Here is a 23108-nt window from a genome sequence, read left to right as displayed (position 1 = left end):
CAATCCAGAGTGACTCCACTGAAGTCAAAGGAGTGACTCCAGATTCACTCAGCAGAAGCCAGCCCCTTGTGTGCAGTGACTTGGGCAATGCCTTTCGCTAACAGCGCTTGGGGAGATGGTTCCACCCAGGCCCAATTTTATGGGCAGAGGCTGGGCCTAGAGTTAAAGGAAACAACAAGGGCACTATCGCCTGCTTCCACAGCAGCAGCAGCTGCTGCCTGGCACCGGCACCTGTGGTGACAGGGGATTCCCAGTGAACACGATGCACAGGAGGGCGGGGGACCTGTTGCTTAGCAGCCGGAGGCTGGGGAGCAAGTTTGGGAGAGCTCCTGCGGTGAACGTAGCTGGACGATGCAAAGGGCCATGGCAAGAAGGGAAGAGTAGAGAGAGAATTGAAAGGTCAGGGGAGGAAATAAGGGGGGGCAATAACAGATCTGGAGGGCAGGTGCTCAGTGCAGAGTGGAGCTCAGAGAATTCGTGGTCCTCCGATCGCTAGGGAGGAGCAAGACGTGTCACATGGGGAAGACCTACTAAAGTGGGGGCTTCTGGGGAGGAGGCTGTTCTGTCGCTCACGGTTCCCGTGTCCTCTCTCTGCTCCCGCCACGCTCAGGACAGGTCTCCGCCGCAGAGTCAGCCCGGGTGATCAGCCCCCGGGGGCGAGACGCCTCAGTGCCAGGCCCTGCCCCAGTGGCCGTGTCCCCACGGGGGCTGCGCTCTCCAGTGTGTGCTGTCAGCCCGGCTGGGACCTCAGGGGCCGTAGCCCGTGCTAAACGGAGCCACTCTGATTCTTTCCCAAGGGATTGTGGGAGAAGTTGTCTGTCCTGCTGGGCGCAGTACGGGGGACTTGTGGAAAGGTATTGGGGGACTATCAGCAGTCCAGTGGCTTAGCCTGCAGTTGCCACCCCGAGTGGAACCCACCCGCAGCCCCCAGCCAGGCCAACTAGTCCAGACTGCAAGCCCCAAGAAAGTGAGGGGCGAGGGGACAGGAGAACAGGGTGAGAGCTTGGGGTAACTCTGCCGTGAAGACAGACCCTCAGGGCTCAGTTCACTGCTGTCCTGCAGCTGCCGTCGTTTGCAGCAGTGGGCGTGAGGCTGCCAGGTTGGCACAGTGCCTTGCATGCCCACTTGTGTGCACTGGTGCAAATGACAGCTGGAGGCACAGGACAATGGTGAGCCTGCCCTGGGTGTGTAACGGGGTGGGGGGGCTCCCAGCGTGTCCTGACTGCGACAGGACTCAAAGGGGTGCATTGTGATCTGGGAGGTGGGCGGATGGCTCTGGATAGAATAACCAAGCTTTTGTGCTTGGCGTGCATTGCAAATACACAGCAGTCACGAGGGGCGTCTGGTCCTGCCGTCTGGCTCAGGCAAGACACATCTGTGCTGCGTTGCCAGTTCCTGCAACCTGACCGGGAGTCTTGTGATTTGGGGCAGGGTTTCTTAAAGCCATGAGCTGCTGGAATCATCTGATCACCTGCGAATCCCAGCTTCCACCTACAACACAATCAGGTGTCTAGCCCGCATGGCTGCGGAGACCAGCTGGAAATGTGGCTGCTCACATCTCTGAGACCAGAAGACAAATAAAGATTCCTGCGTTTATTATTTGAACAAAAAATCTCACGACTTTTGAAGCCCCGGCTTGGCCGTGCTGCAAGCACTCCTCCCTCCCCCCGGAACCCTGGGTGCTGAGGTGGGTCGGCCCGTCCCACCAGGCTGGCTGTCCCGGCTCCTGGAGCAGCAGAATCCAAAGGGGGGGGCCTGCACCCCCATGCACCCTGGGCTGCTGCTCCAGCCTTTGAAGCCGATATGGCTCAGGGTGCTCAGAGAACAGCCGGCCTCACGTTGCACAAAAGCCGGCCCTGGGAGGCTCTGCTGAAAGGGTCCTGGTCGAAAGGCCTGCAGGGGCTGGGGGCGGGAACAGGTGGGGAATGCCCCGTGCTCAGCGCCATTGCAACCCACTGAAAGTGCAGCAAATTCTGTTTTATCCCAGCTCGGCCCTCCCCAGCTTAGCCCATCCCTGCCCATTTGCTGTTCACTCTGCATGGCCAAACTCTGAGGTCCATCAGCCCCAGGGGCAGTTCTGCCTGGCTACCCACCCGCCACTGGGGTTGTCTGCATCTTCTTGGGGCTTCAGGGCCTGGGTTGCTGCTGCTTATTCCATATTCTCTAAGGTCACCCGGGGGAGAGGCCCATGGACGGCAGTGAGACGGCAGTGAGCTTCGGATCACACCCCAATTTAACCCCCCACACCAAATATTCCTGAAAAATGAGGGTTTGCATTTATAATGGCTCACCCAGACAGTTTTAATCCCAGACTTTTAGCAGAGGTCTACCGCAACTTCTACCACATGAGCTAAAGGAGTAATTCTCTTAGCTGGCAGCAGTAGTAGGTTGTTATCCTCTATGTACCCCCCCAGGCTCTAGGACTGTTAGCTCTTTGTGCTGTTAACCCTTTGAGACTCAGCAGGCAAAGCAATGGGGGGAGGGGAAATACCTGGGGTTTTGCAGGATTCATTTTTTGTCATCAGACCAGACCAGACTCAGAGGGCGGGGATCAGTCATGGTTCTATTTTTACCCATGCCTGTGACCCAGGGCAACAAAGAAATTGCCCATCAGCATCTGGGCACCAAGAAAAAAGTCTGCTTACAAAATCCACCAGGGACCTTCTTTAAAGCAACCTTTATTGAAAGAACAAGAGACGCATAATGCAGGGGCTACGGGAGGTGACGGACAATAAGGCAGGGGGCTATCATCAGGGAACGGCAGGGATACAACCCAGATATTGCCCCCGGAGCTGAGTTTCTAGATGTCTGTTCCCCGCTGCCTCCAGGGCCGGGCTTCACATCTTCCATGGCATCTTGTCAGGGCAGTCCTGGAAGTCTTCATTGCCCAAGAAGGTCATGTACTCCTGGAACGCCACTTCCCCGTCCCAGTTGCTATCCAGGTTGTTCATGAGCCTTTGGAAGCTGGCTTCTTCGGTTTGTTTCTGCCAAGGGGAGGAGAAGATAAAAAGAGAGTTTTGCATGAAAAAGCTTTGTTCCTGAGCTGGTACCCAGAGGGACAAGTCCTCTCGCCCAACACAGCAACCTCCTCCTCTGCAGAGCCACTGCCTGGAGCAGCCTCCCTCTCTCTCTCGGCATCAGCAGCTTCTCATTGTGCATCGCGCACAGAGTAGCTTGGGACGCAGAGAATCCCACATCCAGCCAAAACTAGGAAGGGTATTTAAAGAGGCAGAACATAAATGCCCAATGGCCCAGCCAGCTAACCCCCCTTGGGGCAGGTGCCAGGGGACCTTTAATACCAACCCCCTGCAAGTCCATCTGGGTGGGAAGGACCCTGACACACCCCAGTAACAATCCCCAGCTCTCTGAGTGCTGTGTCAAGGAGGTTGGCATCTTTAGCTCCACTCTATAGACAGGGAAACTGAGGCAAAGACAGGTGAAATGACTTGCCCACAGTCTCTGTCCACTAGGCCGCACTGTCATAGAATCATAGACTCTCAGGGTTGGAAGAGTCCTCAGGAGGTCATCTAGTCCAACCCCCAGCTCAAAGCAGGACCAAGCCCTAATTTTTGCCCAGATCCCTAAAAGGGCCTCCTCAGGGACTGAACTCACAACCCTGAGTTTAGCAGGCCAATGCTCAAACCACTGAGATATCCCTCCCCCTCATCAGTGCCTCCCCGCAAGGAGCCACCCACATGGGCCCAATGGCATGATCAGGGCCTCCGTTTCCCCAGCGTATCTGAAAGATACGGTAGCACGCACCCTGGGCCACAGCAGTGGGCCAGGACGGACTGGCCGAGAACATGGCACCGACTGACTCCCCCAGTCCAGCTGCTGTGTCCTGTGAACATCGCTAGCCAGCTGGTCGCCCAGCTGGGGCTTGAGAAATGTGTCCGCACCCTGGCCCAGGCTGGTCCCATCCCACCACAGGTGACTGTCACTACCGCGCCCAGACCGGATTCCCAAGTCGCTGCTCGGCCCGGCGGGGATGGTCCCAGACTCCCAGCCGAGCCTCCATTGCCCTTACGCTGAGGTAGCAGGGCAGCTCCTTCCTGACCAGCTCCTTGAGCTCAGCCCTCTTGAGCTTGAATTTATCGCCTTCTTTCCCACCGTACTTGTGGAACGTGGAGACCATCGTGTCCAGAGTCCACTCCAGTGGCCGGGCCATCGTGCTCTACTAATGTGAGGATGTGACGCAGCAGGGAGGGGGGAGTGTTGACCTGGGACTGTGCCCTGAGGATGGGAGACCTGAGAGCCTGTCACCTGAGCCAGGAGGGGGACGGGGAGGTGACACCTCTGCCCGGGAATGTGGACGGAGGCTGGAGCAGGAAACCTGCTGGGTGAGGTTAGTTTCAGTTTGGGGCTGGGTGGAGGAACGCAGGGAACCCCAGGGCTGGGGTCTAAGCTCCCTGCTCCCCCAGAAGGACTTGACTGAGGGGTCCTGGTTGTACCCACAAGCTCTGTTCTGGACTGTGTTCCTGTGGTCCAACAAACCTTCTGTTTTACTGGCTGGCTGAGAGTCTCAGTGAATCCCAGGAAGAGGGGTGCAGGGCCTGGACTCCCCCACACTCCGTGACAGCTAGCAAATCTGACAAGCAGACAAGGAATGCTGGTTAGAGGGCAGGTCCATCCCACCCGGGAGCACAAACCAGCCAGGCCAGGACAAAGAAGTTATATTTTAGGAAGGAATGAGCTCTGCTGAGTGAGTTGAGCATGGCCTGCGTGGGTTTACTTGTGCATTGCCAGCGAGGAAAGAGACACCAAGACAGACAATGGGGCGAGGGGCTTCTGTTTTCATAACTGGGAGCCTCTTGGACCCAGTGGTAATGGGGTGCAGAAAGACAAGGTAGCTAGACACAGGGATCTGTTACCCCATCGCACAGCTAGGGTCTTGCCTTTCCAATGACTTTCCAAAGTCCACATATACAACTTCGGCCTGGCCAAGAGGTGTTTATGGCCAATCAGACCTTCAGAAGCCCCATATTAATGATAACCCTCTTCCTGCACACTACAAACATTATGCCTCACAGACAATCACTGGTCAGGAATGATCTAGATAATACTTAGTCCTGCCACGAGTGCAGGGACTAGATGACCTCTCGAGGTCCCTTCCAGTCCTATGAGTCTATGATCACTTAAACAACACCAGCCCATGCAGTGATCTGAGAGCTCAGCCCACAAAGGTGCAGAAACGTGGCTAATTATACGTCCATGTGGGTGCCATCTGCCTCCATTAGCTGGCCAGTGCAGTGTCCCACAGGTCCCGGCAGAGAGAGTCACGCTCTCCTTCGGAGCATGGGCTAGAACTAACTCAGGAGCATGTCAGCCACTCGGCGGGGCAGCTCCTGACCTCCATCACACTGGACTCAATCCAGAGTGACTCCACCGACCATCCCAGGGTCTGCCCCAGAGCAGGCTCCGTCCTGCGTCAGACCCCGCCAGCCTGGTGATGCACCCCCCGGGCAGGGCGCACGGATGTGTCACTCCTTCCTGCCTTCCGATGCCTCCAGCCTCCACTGCTCTCTACTGACAGCACAGGTCGGGTGTGGGCTTCTGGCACTGGGGCCGAATACCAGCCCTGAGGCGAGGAGGGGAAAAACTTGGAGCGGTGGCAGCAGGGGATGGAGGAAAAAAACCCCATTGAGAAGAAGGGACTCTCCAGCCGCACCATGTGAATTGGCTGAGTTCAGCTGCAAGAACTGATTCCTGGCTCCTGCCTGGAACGAAGGGGAGGGTTAGTGGCCGTTGCTAGAGCCCGCACAGAGCTGGGCCTGGAGTGGCTCTGCCTCCCCACAGACGGGAGCAGCGCAGAGGTCTCAGAAGAAGCCAGATGCAAAGAGCAGTAAAGTCTGACGGCTCGGCAGCTGCAGAAAGTTAGTGACTGACTTTCCCTGCGGACTCACAGAAACCGTTGGCTCAGCTGCCCTCAAAGCCAGACCCCCCCGATTGCCCCGGGGAGCCCCCCTCCCCCCCGCCAACATCGAGGCAGACCCGAAATGCAAACTGCTGGCATCAAAGAATAAAAGTAGCCACCAGTACATCTTAGAAGAAAACAAACTTACCCAGGCAACCAAACAGGAAGAAAAGCAAGGGAAGGCAGGGCCAGCGTGGAGTCTGAGTAACAGGGCTCAGTATTCATAGCCCTAGTGAGAGCTTTAAGGGACACCCGCTTGGGGGGTTAGAAGTAAAAAGAGGCCAACGAAAGTGTGCGTCTCTTTGCAGACAGCTGGCAGGAGAACACGGGTACCCCCAAGCCATCACACACACACACCCGCCCCTGCCCTTTGATGATGCTCTCCAGCTGTTTGGCAAGGAGGGACTTTCATCCTTGGTTAGGAGAGAGGAAGGCTGGGGGGGTAGGGGGAGCCGCCAGCCACACAGGCCATGAAATCCTGATTCCTGGCCTTAGCTAGACCAGGGAGTGGCAGTAGGGGGAAGAGTTGCCTAGATGGGATGGAGAATCAGTAGGACTGGACAAAGGGTGCATGGGGGAATTCGGGAGACTAGCATCTTCAAAGCTCTTTCCACACTACGCCTCTGCGTGGTGACAGAGATGTCGGAGACCTGCATGACTTTGCAGCTTCGAGCTAAATGCACCTGCCAGCTCTCTGCCTAAGCATTTATATAGGCCTCCTTCACCCTAGCGTCACAGCGCCCAGCACGCCAGGTCTGTCTTGTCGTCCCACACGTTCATTCTGGGGGGACCTGGCCAGCCATGTATTGAACAGTCACCACGCCCGGGTTCATATGAAGTCTTTATTCATATTTCAAACCAGCCAGTCTGACAGGACAAGCGAAGAAAATCCACAATCAGGAGAGAAAACCCAGAGACGTCTCGACCACGGCTGCAGTGGAGATGACCCTCCCGCAGCGGAAGGAACTGGTCCTGACTAAGCAGTTAGCCCTGGACACGTTCCGTGCTCATGGCAGTCAATTTTGAACAGGGCAAATATGGCCAAAAATACCCTCTGAGATTGGAAACACTGGTGCATCTCCGGATATTATTTAACTAAAATGAGATGCAAATTATTAATATTTCATAACTGCAAGGACTGTGCAGTGGAATTCAGGGTTGTGTAACTTAATCCTGTTTGGGAATTTCTTGTCATGAACTGGTATGGGGGTTGGAGTGCAGCTGCCCTCTGCTGGATGCAATCAGCTCAGTTCAACCGTGTGTCATAAACCCCGTACTGCAGCGTTGCTCAACCTTTTCAGGCTGGCAATCCCTCATTCGGTCAGAAATGTATGTGATGCCCCCCTCCCCAGCACACAACACATTCACTATGGAAGCAAGAATACAATAGTGTATAAGTTAAGCCAATAACCGATTCGTGTGGGTGTGTATCGAGAGGTTGACAGAGCGCACTTCACTGGATGGACCAGGGCCTGCTGGGAGTGGGGAAAGGAGATTTGCTTTGCTTTAGACTGTAATAAATTTTTCAAAGCCTCACGAACCCCCTGGTTGCCTTTCATGACCCTCCTCTCCAGGACTGAGAAACAGTGCTCTAGTGCTGCAGTTGATGGAAAGTCTCCTTTAGCTCAAGGGAGTGGCTCTGTGCTATTTGGGTCAGGGAGACGTGACTTCAATCCCTGACACACCACGACCTTTCCCAGCGTGAGGTTCCTAGGTAGCTGCATGGTTGCTGCCAGACCTATAATTTTGCTCTCCTGCTTTGTATTCATGCCCTGTACAGAGCCAGCTGGGTGGGTTTATTGTCCACGTGGCAGAACTACAGGGGAGTCCAAGAAAAACTCGTGGCATAAGGTGCAGGCCACCGCCACGAAGCGAATGTACTCCTGGAAGTCAACTTCCCCGTCTCTGTTCGCATCCAGGATGCTCAGCAGTTCCTCAAAGGCGCCTTCCTTCACTTGTACCTAGGGGCAAGAGTGAAGGTCAGTAACGGGGCAAGTGAAACCCCGGCAGGAGTCTTCCAAGCTCGGTGATGGCCAGACAGGACAGATCGCCTAGTGGTTAAAACAATAGGCTACGATTCAGGAGACCCGCCTTCAAGTCCTGTCTTTGCCACAAATTCTGTGGCGGACCGTGGGCAAACCGCTCCGAGCTTTACTCCCCAGGGGTAATAAGGGACCAATAATTAGTCTATTTAGGTTCTAAGCTCTTCGGGACAGGAACTGTCTCTCCCGATGCATTTGTACAGCACTGGTTCAATGGGCCTGGATCGCACATGGGGCCGCGTGTTGCTACCAGAACCTAGGTAATAATGAGCTGAGGAAGAAATGTCCGTCCCGAGCATGTTGCGGAAGTTCGACACCTTTCCCTGGTTATCATTCCTCTGCCCTGCGATGAAATGCTGGGATAGTTGGCTGGTACCCCTCTCTCCCCGCCTGGTTTTCACAGGCCAGGCCAGATTCTGAAGGGGCTGATCACATCCCGCAAACTTGGCTCATAAGACATTGAAATCAGACCAAACTATCCTCAGAGCTGGTGTAACCCCGGGTGACAGCCTGGTGCTGGCGCATGGCCGCTGGGCAGCATTTATACAGCGAGGCACGGGGTCTGCTTCCAGTCCAAGCCAGAACCCCGGGGAGCAGGTGTAAATCATCATGTCCCATTCCAGAGCCTGGTCCTCACAGAGGATAACAGCCTACTACTGTCATCTGCTACCAGGGCTACTCTTCTCTCTCAAATGGCAGATAGTCCAGGCTTTTGTCCTGGAGACCCGGGGCTCAGATGGAGCTGGTGGGGATTCGTACAGGTGACAAGGAAAGAGATGTTGAAAACAAATAAAAAAGTCAAGAGGCAGCATGACCTAGTGGATAGGGCTCTGGCTAGAAAACTGGGCTCTTTCCCGGCTCTGGCACTGACTTGCTGGGCGACCTTGGTCACCTCACTTCCCCTCTCCATGCCTGTTTCCCCTCCCACCCTGGGTCTATTAGTCTGTGAGCTCCAGGACTGTCTGTCCTGCTGGATCTGTGCAGTTGAGGCCTCTAGGTGCTGGGAATTATTGTCATTCATGGTTTGGAACCAGCTCGGGGTGGAGACTGCTCTCGTCTCATCCCAACTGCTCCGTTCCAGCCTGCCTCGGCACCCTCTTCCTCCGCATGCTTACTCACATCTCCCAGGCTGGGCAGCTCTTTCTCCAGCAGCTCCTTCAGCTCCCCTCTGCTGAGCATGAATCTGTCACCTTCCCGTTTGGAATAGCGCTGGAAAGTGCAAACCAGCACAGCCAACGCCTCCTGCAGGGTCTGCAGAGCTGCCATAGCTCACGCCTGGTGGGGCTGAAAGGCAGGAGCAGAGCAGTAGGCTTAGCAGAGACCACGCCCGCACTGGGGAGACAGAGAACGCGGGGGGCCCTTTGGGAGGGGCGTGTAGAGGAACCAACCCGGGGAGCTCAGGGTGATAAGGTGTCTGGTTTTTGACAGGAACACCCAGTTGAAAAGGGACCCTGGCGGCTCTGGTCAGCACCGCCAACCAGGCCATTAAAAGTCCAGTCAGCAGTGCTGCAGGGCTAAGGCAGGCTAGTCCCTACCTGCCCTGGCACCGCGCTGCGCCCCGGAAGTGGCCAGCAGGTCTGGCTCCTAGGTGGGGGCGGGGCCAGGGGGTTCCTCAAGCTGCTCCCACCCTGAGCACCAGTTCCACACTCCCATTGGCTGGGAACCACGGCCAATAGGAGCTGCGGGGGCGGTGCCTGCAGGTGAGAGGAGTGCGCAGAGCCACCTGCCATGCTTCTGCTTAGGAGACGGACCTGCTGGCCGCTTCCGGGGCACAGTGCAGAATCAGGACAGGCAGGAACCCTGCCTTAGCCCCCCCGCTGTGCCACTGACTGGGAGCCGCCAAAGATAAGCCCGCACCCCAACCCCCCGCCCCAGCCTCCTGCCCCAGCCCTGAGCCCCCCCAAACCTAGACCCCACTCCTGCACCCCAAACCCCTCATCCCCAGCCCCACTCCAGAGCCTGCACCCCCAGCCAGAGCCCTCACCCCATCCCGCACCCCAACCCCCTGCCCCAGCCCTGAGCCCCACCCAAACCAGGAGCCCTAGGGAAGGCCCAGCCCCTCCCAGCTTTGGACAACTCATGCCCAGGCTGGTTATTGTTCCGCCAAACCCTGATGGGGCCTTCTAGCGTCCCCAGCCCTAGAGGGCTGCTGCCACAGCAGAGATGTGAGCCGCGGAGGGGAACAGAAGCCGCAACGGCCAGGGAACGCCGCGCTGGAGAGGAGACAGAGGCTCGGAGGAGCTTGCCCTGTGACCCCGGGGGAGCCTTTTGACAGCCAAGCCAGCGCTAAGCCGGGCTGTGTGGCGGGGGCATTACCAGCACCTCAGAGGAGGCTCGCGCACTCGCTCTCACTCAACACCTCTGTTTTCAGAGGTCTCTAAATCGGACGCCCACTGTCCAAGTCGTTTCAAACTCAGCAGAAACATTCAACATTGTCCCCCAGGCCAGCCTACCGGTTCTGAGGCCAATCCGTCTCTCTTTGTGGAGTCTAGAGGGGAACCCAGCACTGGCCTTTGAATGGAAACCCAGCCGCAAGCTCAGCTCGGAGGTGGCTCAGATGGGCCACCGTGGCTCCAGAGTCCACTGCAGTCTTCCCCTTGATTTCAACGGGCTTTGGACCAGGCCCTGGAGTGTTTAGGTTCCCTTCCCCCTGTGACACAGAAACACGGGAGAGGCGCCACGTTCTACACCTGATACGTCCCCTGGGGGATAGTCTGGGGACCGAGGCACGAACCGAGACACACACACCCAGGAAGGAATTTCCGCTGGGAATATCGAGCCGCGTATGGCCCCTGGGTCCCACATTGGCTGCAAAACCAAACCTGGTAGCCCAGGAGATGCCTGGCTTTGGAAAGGGATTTGAATCATAGGGAGCTGAATCACAGAGGCGTGTTTCCTTCCCCTCCGCACACCCACACGCTGAGTCACTCCGGCCTGTGGCAGGAGCACCTGGTTTTCCGCCAGCTCCTCCAGCGTCCCTGCTCTGGCCCGCCCAGCTCGGAGGAGGCGAACGAGCTGAACTGTGAAGGGCCAGGGCCGGGGGGTGTCCTGCAGGGAAAATCCCCTCAGGTAGCTTTGGGCAGTTTGGTGGTCAGTAGAATACATGAGAGAGAGAGAAAGAGACATTGTGCAAGGAACGATAGATAGATAGGTAGATAGATATATAGATAGATAGATAATCTTCATGGTGAGGATGGCCAAGCAGCATTGGGCCAAGGCCAGGATATTTTCCTGGCAGTGTTTCCTGGCTGCTCCAAAGGGGACATGGGTTTATGGGGTCCTGCAGGAGTGAGGGACCCTATTGCCAGTTCTCCCCTCCTGTGCAGAGAGCCAGACCCCAGTCCTCCCCGGGCAGGTGGATAAACACACCCACCGTGGCAGGGCAAAGGCAGGAAAATGCCCAGCTCAGCCCGGCCCGCCTCGGGGGGAGCCACCAGCTGGTTGCTCTGAGCAGCCGGGGGAATGGCAGAGGTCACGGGAGACAAGATGGAGGCTGCAGGGATCAAAGGGATGATGCTGGCCACAGACACAACCCTGCTCTTTCCAAAGCTCTTCTCATCTCCCACCCCTAGGGGCAGGTGGGCCCGAGCTGCCCACCTGCGGGTTAAAATACACTGCTCCTAGAGTGGTCCCGGGCCAGGCCAGTCAGTGCTTTGGCAGGGCGGCTGCTGAGTAAATCCCCATTTGCCTTGAAAATGACGCGCCCGGCGCTGGGAGCCAGCCGGAGAGACAGACTGAGCGACCACCCAAAGGCACATGGCAAGGGGTACGGCGGCTCCCTGCCCTCCTTCCCCTCCTCTGCCAGGGCTTCCCCATTCCCCCTCTCCCCTGCAGTCTATGCACCACCCTCTGCTGCTGCACACGCGGGCAGACACGGAGGCCCATTGCACCAGAAACCTCCACCATCATCGCTTCCTGGGATCCACAGCCCCACAGCTGGAACATCGGAGCAACCTCTGGAGCCAAGCCCAACCCCTCTGGGAAAGATGGCAGCATTTAGGATCAAAACTCACCAACACGAACAAAGAGGTTAAGGGTCCGGGAGAGCCAAGCGTGAGCAGGCGTGTAGGGTGGGTAGGAGCTAGCCTGTATTTACAGCCGTCCTGAAGCCACCAGCTTTATCAGCTCCCGGTTCAGACTCAGACGGGCTCTCCCAGGCATCGGTGTTAATATCGCAGGCAGGTCTGGGAAATGGCCCCGAGCCAGATCCACCCAAGAGTTGCATCAAATTGCCTTCGAATCCATGCCCTGAGCCGCACTTGTTGGAGCAGCATCCCGGACAGTTTTGAAATCCAGGCTGGGCGTCTGTCTAAACGCTCTGCTCTGGGAATTATGGGGGGGCAGCTCTCCATCCCGTGTTATCCCGGAGGTCAGACAAGATCTCCACAATGGTCCCCTCTGGCCATCTGTGACTCCATGAATCCCTCGGCCCAAGGAGCTCCCGAGAGGGTCCTGGACTCCTTTATTTACTGCGTAAAAGCTCTTCTCTCCCTTCCCCTCCATTCAAATCCTTTCTCTCCCTCTAGCGGGGAGGAGGGAATCGAACCTGTGTCTCCCATATCCCACTTGAGTGCTCTTGCCACAGGGCAAAAAGTTATAAGATGGGCCCAGGCTGCTGCACCTCCAGCCCACTTCTGAACAGGACCTGACCGAGGCGGTGCGCCCGGAGCCCGCCTACCAGCTCAGGCCCCGCACACAACTGGGACAGCCAACCACCTGTCTGCTCCCGGTCCATGGGCCTTTCTGGGCGTGGGCGCCCAGACTCCTAGACAGAGGCGGTGGGGCTGGGGTCCAGAGGCAGTAACCTAGGTGCCCGGGTAGGTTTAGGTGCCTACAAGGCTCAGTGGGAGCTCTGTGGATCACAGTGGAGCCAAGACTTGGATTTAGGCCCCTAAACCTGAAACTTGCATGCCTAAGCACCTTCCTGACCCCACTTTCTGTGCCTCGTTTCGGGGGTGACCAGCACTTCCCTGCTGCCCAGGGGGGTGCGGATAAACACATCAACCACCGTGAGATACAACAAACGGCCTGTTCCAAGTGTCGTATGCCACTCATTCTGCAACAGGGCAACGGAAGAGCCCACGACTATATTCCTGTATAACAAAGCTCACCGGGGCAGTGATGGTTTTGTTTCTGGTGTTTACCCCCAAGGATTTGTAAACTTGTTAAAACTTCCCAGATAAATAGTTTCAAAAACTTGTGAGATGTTCAGCTACTCTGGTAACAGCAGGCAGACACTGGGAAGCTAAGAGAGACATTATCGCGATACGGAAAAAGCTCATTGGCGATTTCTGAGCTTTTCACATCTTTTGAGAGGGCGGTTCAGGGCTGCATAATGAAGTGTCATTAAACCTTCAGAGGGTTGGTGTAATACCGGGAGAATGCAGGGCCATGAAACTACCCCCTCCCTTGGCAAACAAAAAATAACATCAAATTAAATCCCCAGCTCTTTAAATAATGCATCATAAATAAACAGAAAACCAGCACAAATTCCTGCCGCTGTGTACAGCCCTCTCTGGAAACGTAGCTGCTTCTCGCACTGGGAGAGGATCTTGTCTGCAGTTTTACCTTTAAATAATTGATTTAAAGATCACTTTAGCAGAGCAACTCTCTCTCCCCTTCCCCCCCACCCCCAGTTTGAATCTGGTCTCCCAATTAAGAAGTATGTTAAATCTGTTGCCAATTTCCTTACCTGATGTGGGAAGCTGATTGGTCCCCCCAGGGGAGTGGACAGGCCAGCTGTGTTATAAAAGACCAGCTCAGGGGTTAGGGAAAGGCACTGAGAAATCTGAGTATTTTCAGAGCTGGGGAAGTTGTGGCAAAAGTGAGAAGGGCTGGCTTTGTCTGTGGTTTAGGCCTTTATTAATAGCCTGGGCGGATGTCTCTGGGGTGCAGCATTTCAATGAAGGACTTTAAAGCTGGTTCTCTCACTGCATGCAGGATCTTGCTCGAGGTAGATGAGTGAATTTACCATGGACCTAGGACCGTGGTAAATTACTCTGGTTTTCAGCTGAGGCTGGGCATTGGCGGGAGGGGACAGGGGAGCTTGGCTAATTCAGAGCAGGCAGCCCCATAGGGCAGGACTGAAGGAAGGGGGGTGGTCAGTTTCCCATCTTGTAGGAGATTTAAATGATCAACTGACTTATGGGGGGGCCTCCTTTTTCCTTTGTGGAGGGGTTGCTAATGTTGGAAGAGGAGGTCCTAGGCACTGGGTGGAGCCTGTAACTTAGCCCCATTGCAATCAGGGCACCTGACGCTGCGCAGGAACTTAGCCAGGGCTCAATTTGCAATGAAAGAGGTACCGGGGCTCCGATCCGCCAGGCCCAGAGGCGCCGGGGCTTAGGTCTGGCACAAATTAAGCACCAGACTTAACTGTTTTGAAGGCTCTTCTCCTGAAATAAAAGCCCCTCTCGGCAGCTCTGCGGAGCCGGACTTTCTCTCTGCTTCTGCTTTTCTTGTTCTCGCTGGGCACCCATACGCGCGGGGGCTGCAGGGAGTGTGCAGGCTGAGCCCTGAGTAGCTTGTGAGCTGAATGATGGGCTGGATAGACAAGGCTGTAACAGATCCCGGGGGGGCGGGGGAGGCGATGGGTTATGGCTATACAGTGAGGCAGACATTTGCCGGGGCAGCTTATCCCTGGAGCTCCGTTCCCTACATGTCATCTTCGCCTTCCATCCCTAGATTCCGCCCCCCATGTCCTCTTCCCATCCTCGGGTTCCCGGCAGGTTTCAGCAGCAGGTGCATGTCCCCTCCCCTAAAAGGCCCTTGGCACTTCTTCCCAGCTTTCTCGCCTTCTAGCCCCTCCTCAGTGCAGCACGGCTCCAGTCCCAGCTCTGATGCTGCGGAAGGGGAGGGGGTGTTTGGAGAACTCGGATCCATTCCAGCACTCGGAGAGAGTAGGGTCTAGTGGTTATTACAGCAAGGGACCAGTGGTCAAGAAAACTAAGTTCCTAGCTCTGTATAATAATAACTCCACCAAGCCAGAGAGGGGGGCTCATGGTCTGAAGTTTGAAACCCTCGCTCTCTGTGCAGACTCCCCCTGCTGAGATCAATCAGTGAGTCCCACCTAGCACAATCAGGAAAATGCTCTGCCTGTTCTCCATGGCTCGTAAAATCCCACGCTCAATTGTGCAGCGCGGTGGGGTTGCTGCCAGTGGCGCTGTGTGTCCTGCAGCCCTCAGAGCTCCTCGGGGGGTGAAGGGTGTTGTGTAAGAGCAATAGGTTCCCTACCCCTGGCTGGGGCGGGTCGGAATTGGGCAGTGTCCCTCCAGCGCTGCTCACCGTGTTCTGCAAACGGCCCCAGAACCCAACAGAGCAGCCGGGGGGACGTGGAGCTCGGCCTTGTGAGTTCTTGGGCCCCGGCTGCATCCCGGGGAGAGCAAAGACACAGGGAAGGTCCAACGCTAGCCCGGGGCTGGAGTCTGAAGCTGGCCACATTCAGAGTGGGAATAAGGGGTACATTTTTCAGAGAGAGACTAATTACCCAGAGGGGCGATTTCCTAAGGGGCGGGGGCCGGGGCTGGGGGAGTGATTCTCCATCACTGACAATTTAAGAATCCTGATGGGATGTTTTCCAAAACGCTCTGCTCTAGGAGTCCTGTGGGGCCGTTCTCTGGCTGGAGCTACGCAGGAAGTGGTTTCACAGACCAGAGGATCACAGCGGTCCCTTCTGGCCTTGGCATCAATGAATCTATGGCCCCCTCCAAGCAAAGCCCCGAGCCTAACCCCAGGCAAGCAGGCGCCTACTCCCCCCATGTGTCTGCGAAACCAAGCCAGTCGCCCATTCGGGCTCAGGTTCCCAGCGGGGCTGGGGGAGGCGGGTTCAGGGGGGTTGGCACCGGCTGTTCTAGCCAGGTCCCAATACCCTGCCCGTCACTGGGGTATCTGAGTGCCTGCTGGGAAGGGAGGGAGTGTGAGGATCAGCCTGGCATGTGAGATCCCTGTGAGTCGGATCAGACTTGGATTTTCTGCCCAGCACATGGTTTAACCCCCTCCTTTTTCTTCCTGCCACGGAGGTTTCATGGGCATGGCGGGCTGTTTGCCGGAAGGCCCTGGGTTGCATCTCTGTGTCAGCAGCCTCTGGGTCAGGCGGGAAGCCAGGGGCGTCATGAGGGCGAAAGGGAAGCCTACTGGGGGCCCGATCCCAGCCCCTGCTCACAAGACACAAGGGAAACCTCTGGCTGAAGCATCTTTACTGTGCGCTGACCCTAACACGCGCGTACACACACAGCGGCCAGGCAGGCAGCTCCAGGTTCAGATCTTCCGGTTCCTCTCGTCGGCACACTCCCGGAAGAACTCGTCGCACAGCTCGGCGGTGAGGGCCAGGAACACCGCGTACTCCTGGAAATCCAGCTCCTCGTCCCCGTTGGCATCCAGATTCCCCATCAGCTTCTTCAGGTCACTTTCATCCACCTGGTCCTGCAGCATGGGGAGGAGAGAGACACGGGCGCCGAATGCGAAACCTGAGCAGCTAGGCCCCCGGACCCTGGTCAAATATGAAGCCGGGCTCCATGGGCTGATAGATGGGGAGGAGGAAGGATCGTGTCGAGGTTACAGCACAGAGCTGGGAGCCAGGACTCCTGGGTTCTATTCCGGGCTCTATCACTGACCTGCTGCATGCTCTTAAGGAAATCACTGCCCCGACTCAGTTTCCCCATATCATACTTCCTTTGTGAAGAGCTATGGATCTACGTGCCACATCAGCTGTGACTGTTGTTACCTGGGAGCCATGTTGGCTGCTTGACACCTGTCGGCTCTGAGAGTGTCAGGCGGAGCCTCCGTGGTCCAGCCCCGGAGTCCCCCCACCCACATTTCCCTCAGCTTACCCCGACAAAGCTGGGCAGCTCCGTGAGGAGCAATTCCTTCATCTCCGCCTTGCTGAGCTTGTACCTGTCCCCCTCCTTGCCGGAATACTTGTGGAAGGTGCCCACCAGCACTGCGAGGGCCTGTTCCAGCGGAGACGCCATCCCGCCGCCGGCAGATCTGAAAGGGGGCAGAAAAGAGCTACCGGAATGATGTAAAACCCGCCTCTCAGTGCGAGCTGAATGGCGCTCCGTCCCTTTAGCCAAGAGCTGGTTCGGAGGTGAGGTGATCCCGCTCTGCGAGTACGCGCGTGGGGAAGAGATTTCTGAGAACAGGCGGGCACTGCTTTAATACAACAAGGCATCGCAGGATCCAATGCCTGGAGCCGAAGCTCGATACATTCAGCCTAGAAATACGGCACAAACTTTTAACCCACTATGATGGGGTCTCTGTCCCCTGGAGTCACTGAATCAAGACTGGGTGCCTGTCTCAAACCGCAGCTGAAGCTCAGCCAGCAGTGCTGGTCTGGATGCCAAACCCTGGGCGAGGTTCTGGGGCTGCGTGATCCAGGACTAGCTGGTCCCTTCTGGCCAGAGAATCTATGACTCTATGGACCGCAGAGTGCAGGGCTTGGGGGAGAGGCCATGGCGCTGCATGGGGGGGGGGGGCTGACTCTCCAGCCTCCCCCCACAAGGTCTCACCTTGCAGCACCCCCACTGTGCTCTGGGGCACGTTGATGGAGCAAAAGCTACATTATCTGGTGACCTTGCCGTGACTGTTTTTTTTCCCTGCCCCTCTGCCGGGAAATCGACTAAAAATGTGGCATGCCAGGATCGTAGCCTCCGGAACAAGACAGACGGAGGGAGGCAAAGCCCAGCCCCTCATGTACAACCCTGTCCTGGGGGGCCGGGCCTGCGACTGACGGATACCAGAGCAGATCTGGCTTTTCCTGGTGCTCTGACAGCGTTTGTCCTGCCCGTCGAGTCTCATTGAACTGAATTCTCTGGGGCTGGCTCCGTGGTTATGGGTTCTTCCCACTGCGGTGGTGCCTAGCAGCTTGGGCCCTGCACGGGTTTAATCTCACTCCTGCTATTACGGCAGTGGGTCCTGCAAAACCCGCGGGATCCCAGTCCTGCGCAGGGCTCTGCCTGACAGTCAGGGCCCCATGGCTGAGCTAGGGCCCCATGGCAAGGCTCGGTGCTCAGTCCCTGCTCCGCACAGGGAGAGCGCAAAGTAGCAATGGGGCTGGAAAAACCTGTGTAATTCCCCGGCCTGCTTCGTGCATTCATTAGCAGAGCGGCGTCCCCCAGCACCCTGGGAAGGAGAGGCCCGTGGGGAAGCAGAATGGTGAAAGACAGGCTCTGGGTTACGCAACAAGTCAGTGGCAAAGCAGGGATTAGAACCCAGGCCTTCTGGTTCAGGCTGCCCCACTGTGCCTCTTTCTACTGGCCAGCGCCGGGTGTGAGAGATGCAGGCGTGGATTTCTGCTGCATACACACAAGGAAGCAGAGCTTGAGCTGATGGGTCAGAACCATCCCCAGCCCAATGGCCACACCCCTCCCCCTTTGAACTCCGCCACGGGCTCCGGGGCGCGGCTGTGTAGCCCGTGTCTGCAGCTCTGGGCCCAGCCCCGGTTGCCCGTCCGGAGTGGGTTTTGCACAGCTGGACCCAGCCTTCTCACTCTGCACCTGCCAGGGAGTCCCAACGCCTCTCAAAGTGCCATCTGCAGCCGACTACGAAGCAAGGCTGTGCAATGAAACCAAATAATCCCCAGAAAACTTACCAAGCCAAGCGGAAAGGGGATCCGAGCAGCGAGGGAGGGGAATGAAGGCAGGGGAAATGCGGCTCTATACCCAATAGGATGCAGCCTGCTTTCTCCAGCAGCTCTGGGAAGAGCCGACCTGTAAGAACCTGAATTCCCCTTCGAAGACACCCTCCCCCCCGGCCAGCCTGCAGTCTCCCTGCTCTCATGCCTCCTGCTGGCTCTGCCAGCTGCATTTCGATCTTCAGCACCCAGCGTCTCTATTTCAGTTGTGTCCTGTCCCTGGGAAGGGAAGCTGGGTGGCTTGGACGGGGTTAATTAATGTCCATTGGGTGCTTTGGAGCTGGATAAATGCTGCAAGTCGTTTGTGGTTTGGATCGAGAATTGTCAGCGGAAAATGCAGGGATAAAGCCTCACTCGGGGGTGGATCCTTCCACCCCCCCCCAACTGACTCCCAGGCCTAGCAAGACCTCCGGGTATCACCCCACAAAATTAAAAGGCATTTTCCCCTTTGGGCTCTGTGGCTGTTGTTTAAACCATGAATATTAACAGCAGCTTTTCCTGTTAACCTGCACAGACCTGCCGCCCACTAACGAGGCCCTGGGCGTGCGAGCTGAGACCTGTCTAGCAGGTATTGCAGAGCTGAGGCGCACCTGGGTAACTGCAGCCACACCCACACACCTGAGCACAGACCCAGCCACGTGAGCGCGGCTGCTCCATGTGCCAGGAGCTCGGGTGCAAAACGTTACGGGGCAGGAATTCAGACCAACCCCAGAATCGATTCCCAGAATAATCAGTTGCACAAATACAGAATGGGAAATGGACTGCCGAGCCAGGGGTATTGCAGAAAAGGATCTGGGGGTTATAGTGGGTCTCAGGCTATGAGTCCACATGATACCATTGCAAAGAAAGTGCGCGTCACTCCGGGCTGGACCAGCAGGAGTGTTATAAGCGGGACATAGGAAGTAATTCTTCCTCTCTTCTGAGCGCTGATCGGGCCTCACCCGGAGCAGTGTCCGGGTCTGAACACTGCGCTTCAGGGAAGGTGAGGGCACGCTGGAGAAAGCCCAGAGGAGAGCGTCTAGAAAACACGGCCTACAAGGAACATTGGGTTTGTTTCGTGTAGAGAAGAGAAGACTGAGGGGGGAACAGAACGGTCTTCACACATGTAAAGGGCTGTTGTAAAGAGGAGGGTGATAAATTGTTCTCCTGGACCACTAGGGCCAGGACTAGAAGTAACGGGTTGAAATTGAAGCAAGGGAGACTTAGATCAGACATTAGGAAAAACAGCCTGTCAGGGTCGTTAAGCGCTGGAACTAATTACTGAAGGAGGCTGTGGAATCTCTGCCACTGGAGGGTTTTAGGAGCAGGTTGGACAAACCCCTGTCAGGGATGGTCTAGATAACACTTAGTCCTGCCTGAGTGCAGGGGACTGGACTAGACGACCTCTCGAGGCCCCTTCCAGCCCGACATTTCTATGATTCCCGCCTCTTCAGCCTCTGAGATTCTCCCGGGGGGTCTAGTCCCTCTAGTGGCTTAGGGGACGCCTCCTCTCCAAGCCTTCATCTGCTTCCCTGCTGCAAACAGCCCTGGCCTTGGGTCCCACATCAGCCCTCAGAGTTTCAGCATCTTGGAAATGGCAGATCCAGGGGTCACTCTGGTCACTTCAGTCACTCACCCTCTCAGCATGGCCCGGATGCCCGCCTTATGGGCAGGGTTGCCCCGTGGGTTCATGTCCGCCTGCCTTGGGCCCCCCTGCTCTAAATCGTGGCTCCGGGAGGGGTCAATGTGTGTATTAACCGACGCTCGGTGTGAGCGAAGCTATGGGTGAATGAAGAAACTCAAAGCCCTGCATGAGCCTGCCGCTTCTGCTCTCTCGATACAGATGATGTGGAAGCGAAACGACCCGGCTTGTCGGTGGAAGGCGACCTCCAAACATTAGTCCCGTGGCTCTGCCCGGGAAGGTGCTCGGCTCCTCCACGGGAGAGGGCGGCACAAGAACCTACAGGGAACTGACCAGTGCAGGGAGGCTTTAGCCGCAGGGCTATGCGGCTGACCGGGGCCTCAGGACCCACCGAGAATGCAGCCCAGCTTGGGGGATTCGAGATTATCGTTCCAAGCTGGCCTTGTACAGCCCTTCACTGCTCGTGCGCGTGGGCCACCAAAGCTCAGGCCCCGCGAGCTTTGCAAGCCGAGTCGGCCCGAGATTGGGCCATATGGTTTGAGTTACCGGCGTGCCGAGGCTCTGCTCAGAGCACGCAGAGCCAAGCGTGTGGGGTCCTTTTTTTTTTCCTTTTCTGCTTGCGTCACTCGGAAACGGCTCAAAGTTTCCAAAACAATCGCCCCCGGGCTGGGATGCAGCATGGGAAATCCTAGCCCGAAAGGAATTGGCAGGGGGAATTGATGAGTAATTTTAAAAGGCTAATTAGCCAGGAGGTTAGACCTGAGCCTTCTCTACCATGGCCACTGCTCCCTTCCCTCGTTATCAGATGGATTCTGAAAGGCTCAGATGAGACTCTGGGATCACAGAGCCCTGGAGACCAGCACAGAAAATCTTGGCATAAGCATCTTTAGAAAGACTTTTATTGAAAGCCCGGGTGACTACACTGGAAACAAGGGGGCCACGGGGGGGCTAAGGCACCGGAATCCCGGCCCCGCAGGCGTCTGGGGTCACTTCTTATGCAGCTGCTTCTGGCAATGATCCTTGAAGAAGTCGTTGAAGCCCATGGCCACGCAGGCTAAGAAGCAGGAAATCCACCTCGTTGTCCTTGTTGACATCCAGGTCATTCGTGATCTTCTGGAATTCAGCATCGTCCATTTGCTTCTGTGAGAAGCAGGGGGAGAGACGCCGGGTGAGCTCAGCGGCCTGCTTCGACGTGGAGTCCCTGCCACCGCCAGGCTGCCCATCGGACGCTCAGCCGGTCAATGGTAGAGCATCCCAATATCCTGGCTATCTCCCTCCCTCCCCCTAACCACTCGCTTGGGTGGGTCAGCTGCTGGGCATGTCTTGTCTAGGAGCATGGCAGCCTGGATCAGACCGGCCAGTATCCCGCCTCCGACAGTGGCTGGCACCAGCAGCTTCACAAGAGGGTGCAGGAAACGCCCAGCTGGCCGATCTGGGACAATCCACCCAAAAGGCTAAGTTTTACAGTCTAACTAGTGTAAGTCCAGAAGCACATGGTTCGCTAGCCCTTCCAAAATATTCACCATCATGAATTGATTGCAGTCTAGTTAAACTAGGAGCACGTTGGCTCTGGGACCATCACTCATGTCTGGGCAGCACCCAACACAACGAGCCCCTGATCTGGTGGAGACCTTGGGGTGTTATCACCCTCCAAACATTAAATCATGGTACGTCTTCACGTAACCCGTGCTAACAGTGTTTGGCTCTTTGTCCCCCTTTAGTGGTGCACCACACCTGGAAGGCTGAGTCTGCTACTGCCTCTGGGTTAATGGGCTTAGTCTGAATCTGGGAGCATGAGCTGAAAGTCCCCAGGCTCTGTTCCCACACATGACCAGTGCGGGGGCCTTGTTAATTGCAGACTAGGGGGCCCAGCTCTTCACGTGGGAGTGCGTCCGGCATTTCTGGAGATCTCACTGAATAGTTCTGCTTGCCGGAAAAGACCAACCTTTATGGCAATTTGGAAAGCATCGTAATTTGATTAGTCCTTGAAACAGGCGGATTTTGTGTATTGAATGTCTTCCCATGGAGCTTTTTTATTATTATTATTGAAATTTTCTTTTTGTTTTTTAAATTTGGTAATTTTTGAAAATGCAAATTGTTTTATTTCCAAAATCAAGGGGATTTCTTTTGGGGGGGAGGGATTTCCAAAAATGAACATTTTGACAATGAAAAAAAGTCCTTTCATAATAAAAAAAAAACCATTGTTTAAACTGACCAATCAGAGTTGGAAAGGAAGGAAGGAAGGAAGGAAGATCAGTACATTTTTGTGAAAATGTTGGGTTCTGAAAGATGGTCAGGTTTCACCATAAATACTAGTTCAACCAAAAACTTGTGACCATTTTGATTCTTTCCCCTAATATTCACCCTGACTATTTCTTCTCTTAATTTCTTCCTGCTGCACTTGTCTGTCGATCTCCCTGAGGGCTTTGTAGTGGCACCCATCCCCACAGTATCTGGGCACTTTGCACATGAAATAGGACAATAGCACGGTCCTTCGTGGCGTCTGCGGCTTCTCTTCCCATTCAAGTTACTCTTCTATGTGCCACGCTAAGGGCAGACAGGACTATGACCATCTGGCCTGGCCTCCTGCATAACCACAGACCTCTACGCAGAGGAGAGTGGACCAGAGCCCACCTCTCCATCTGGAGACCAGAGCACAAGGCAGATGGAGCCTTGAGCCTTAGATCAACCCGCCACTGGTAAATAATTCCTCCCTGCTCCTTGATTGACACCCTTCATGGACAGGTGGCGCATTCCCCCAGTCCCTTTGAGACATCACCCAAAACGTCTCAGCGTTTCAGTCTTTCCCTGCACTGCAGCACTTATGTTCTCGAAGCTCGGAAGCTCCTTGGTCAGCAGCTCCTTGAGCTCAGCCTTGCTGAGTTTGAATTTGTCGCCTTGCTT

The 23108-nt window shown here is 56.0% G+C and overlaps 3 protein-coding genes across 3 annotated transcripts; all 3 read right to left on the bottom strand.

Moving 5' to 3' along the window:
• Positions 1 to 2714: 2714 nt before the first annotated feature.
• LOC141977277 (protein S100-A4-like) lies at positions 2715 to 4168 on the bottom strand. The gene is made up of 2 exons (XM_074938667.1): positions 4028 to 4168; positions 2715 to 2984 (listed from the first exon to the last, which is right to left on the bottom strand). The coding sequence occupies exons 1-2, from the start codon at positions 4166 to 4168 to the stop codon at positions 2838 to 2840; spliced, it is 288 nt and encodes a 95-aa protein (XP_074794768.1). The 3' UTR covers positions 2715 to 2837.
• A 3508-nt stretch (positions 4169 to 7676) lies between these two features.
• LOC141977056 (protein S100-A2-like) lies at positions 7677 to 13746 on the bottom strand. The gene is made up of 4 exons (XM_074938286.1): positions 13649 to 13746; positions 10410 to 10606; positions 9076 to 9240; positions 7677 to 7875 (listed from the first exon to the last, which is right to left on the bottom strand). The coding sequence occupies exons 3-4, from the start codon at positions 9220 to 9222 to the stop codon at positions 7711 to 7713; spliced, it is 312 nt and encodes a 103-aa protein (XP_074794387.1). The 5' UTR covers positions 9223 to 9240; positions 10410 to 10606; positions 13649 to 13746; the 3' UTR covers positions 7677 to 7710.
• Positions 13747 to 16138: 2392 nt separating this feature from the next.
• Positions 16139 to 18760, bottom strand: LOC141977057 (protein S100-A2-like). The gene is made up of 3 exons (XM_074938287.1): positions 18542 to 18760; positions 16782 to 16938; positions 16139 to 16374 (listed from the first exon to the last, which is right to left on the bottom strand). Exons 2-3 carry the CDS (start codon positions 16920 to 16922, stop codon positions 16210 to 16212), a joined length of 306 nt encoding a protein of 101 aa, XP_074794388.1. The 5' UTR covers positions 16923 to 16938; positions 18542 to 18760; the 3' UTR covers positions 16139 to 16209.
• Positions 18761 to 23108: the final 4348 nt, after the last annotated feature.

Source organism: Natator depressus, chromosome 24 (genome assembly GCF_965152275.1).
Source record: "Natator depressus isolate rNatDep1 chromosome 24, rNatDep2.hap1, whole genome shotgun sequence".
Taxonomy (NCBI): Eukaryota; Metazoa; Chordata; order Testudines; family Cheloniidae; genus Natator; species Natator depressus.
Note: the sequence above shows the minus strand (reverse complement) of the source record. Positions and strands in the feature narration are given on the sequence as shown.

Coding starts and splice junctions, on each gene's coding strand:
- LOC141977277 (XM_074938667.1), bottom strand. CDS start 4,168: ATGGCCCGGCCACTGGAGTGGACTCTGGACACGATGGTCTCCACGTTC. Junction 2,985..4,027: donor AGCTGCCCTGCTACCTCAGC/GTAAGGGCAATG, acceptor TCCCCTTGGCAG/AAACAAACCGAAGAAGCCAG.
- LOC141977056 (XM_074938286.1), bottom strand. CDS start 9,222: ATGGCAGCTCTGCAGACCCTGCAGGAGGCGTTGGCTGTGCTGGTTTGC. Junction 7,876..9,075: donor AGCTGCCCAGCCTGGGAGAT/GTGAGTAAGCAT, acceptor TCTTGCCCCTAG/GTACAAGTGAAGGAAGGCGC.
- LOC141977057 (XM_074938287.1), bottom strand. CDS start 16,922: ATGGCGTCTCCGCTGGAACAGGCCCTCGCAGTGCTGGTGGGCACCTTC. Junction 16,375..16,781: donor AGCTGCCCAGCTTTGTCGGG/GTAAGCTGAGGG, acceptor CCCATGCTGCAG/GACCAGGTGGATGAAAGTGA.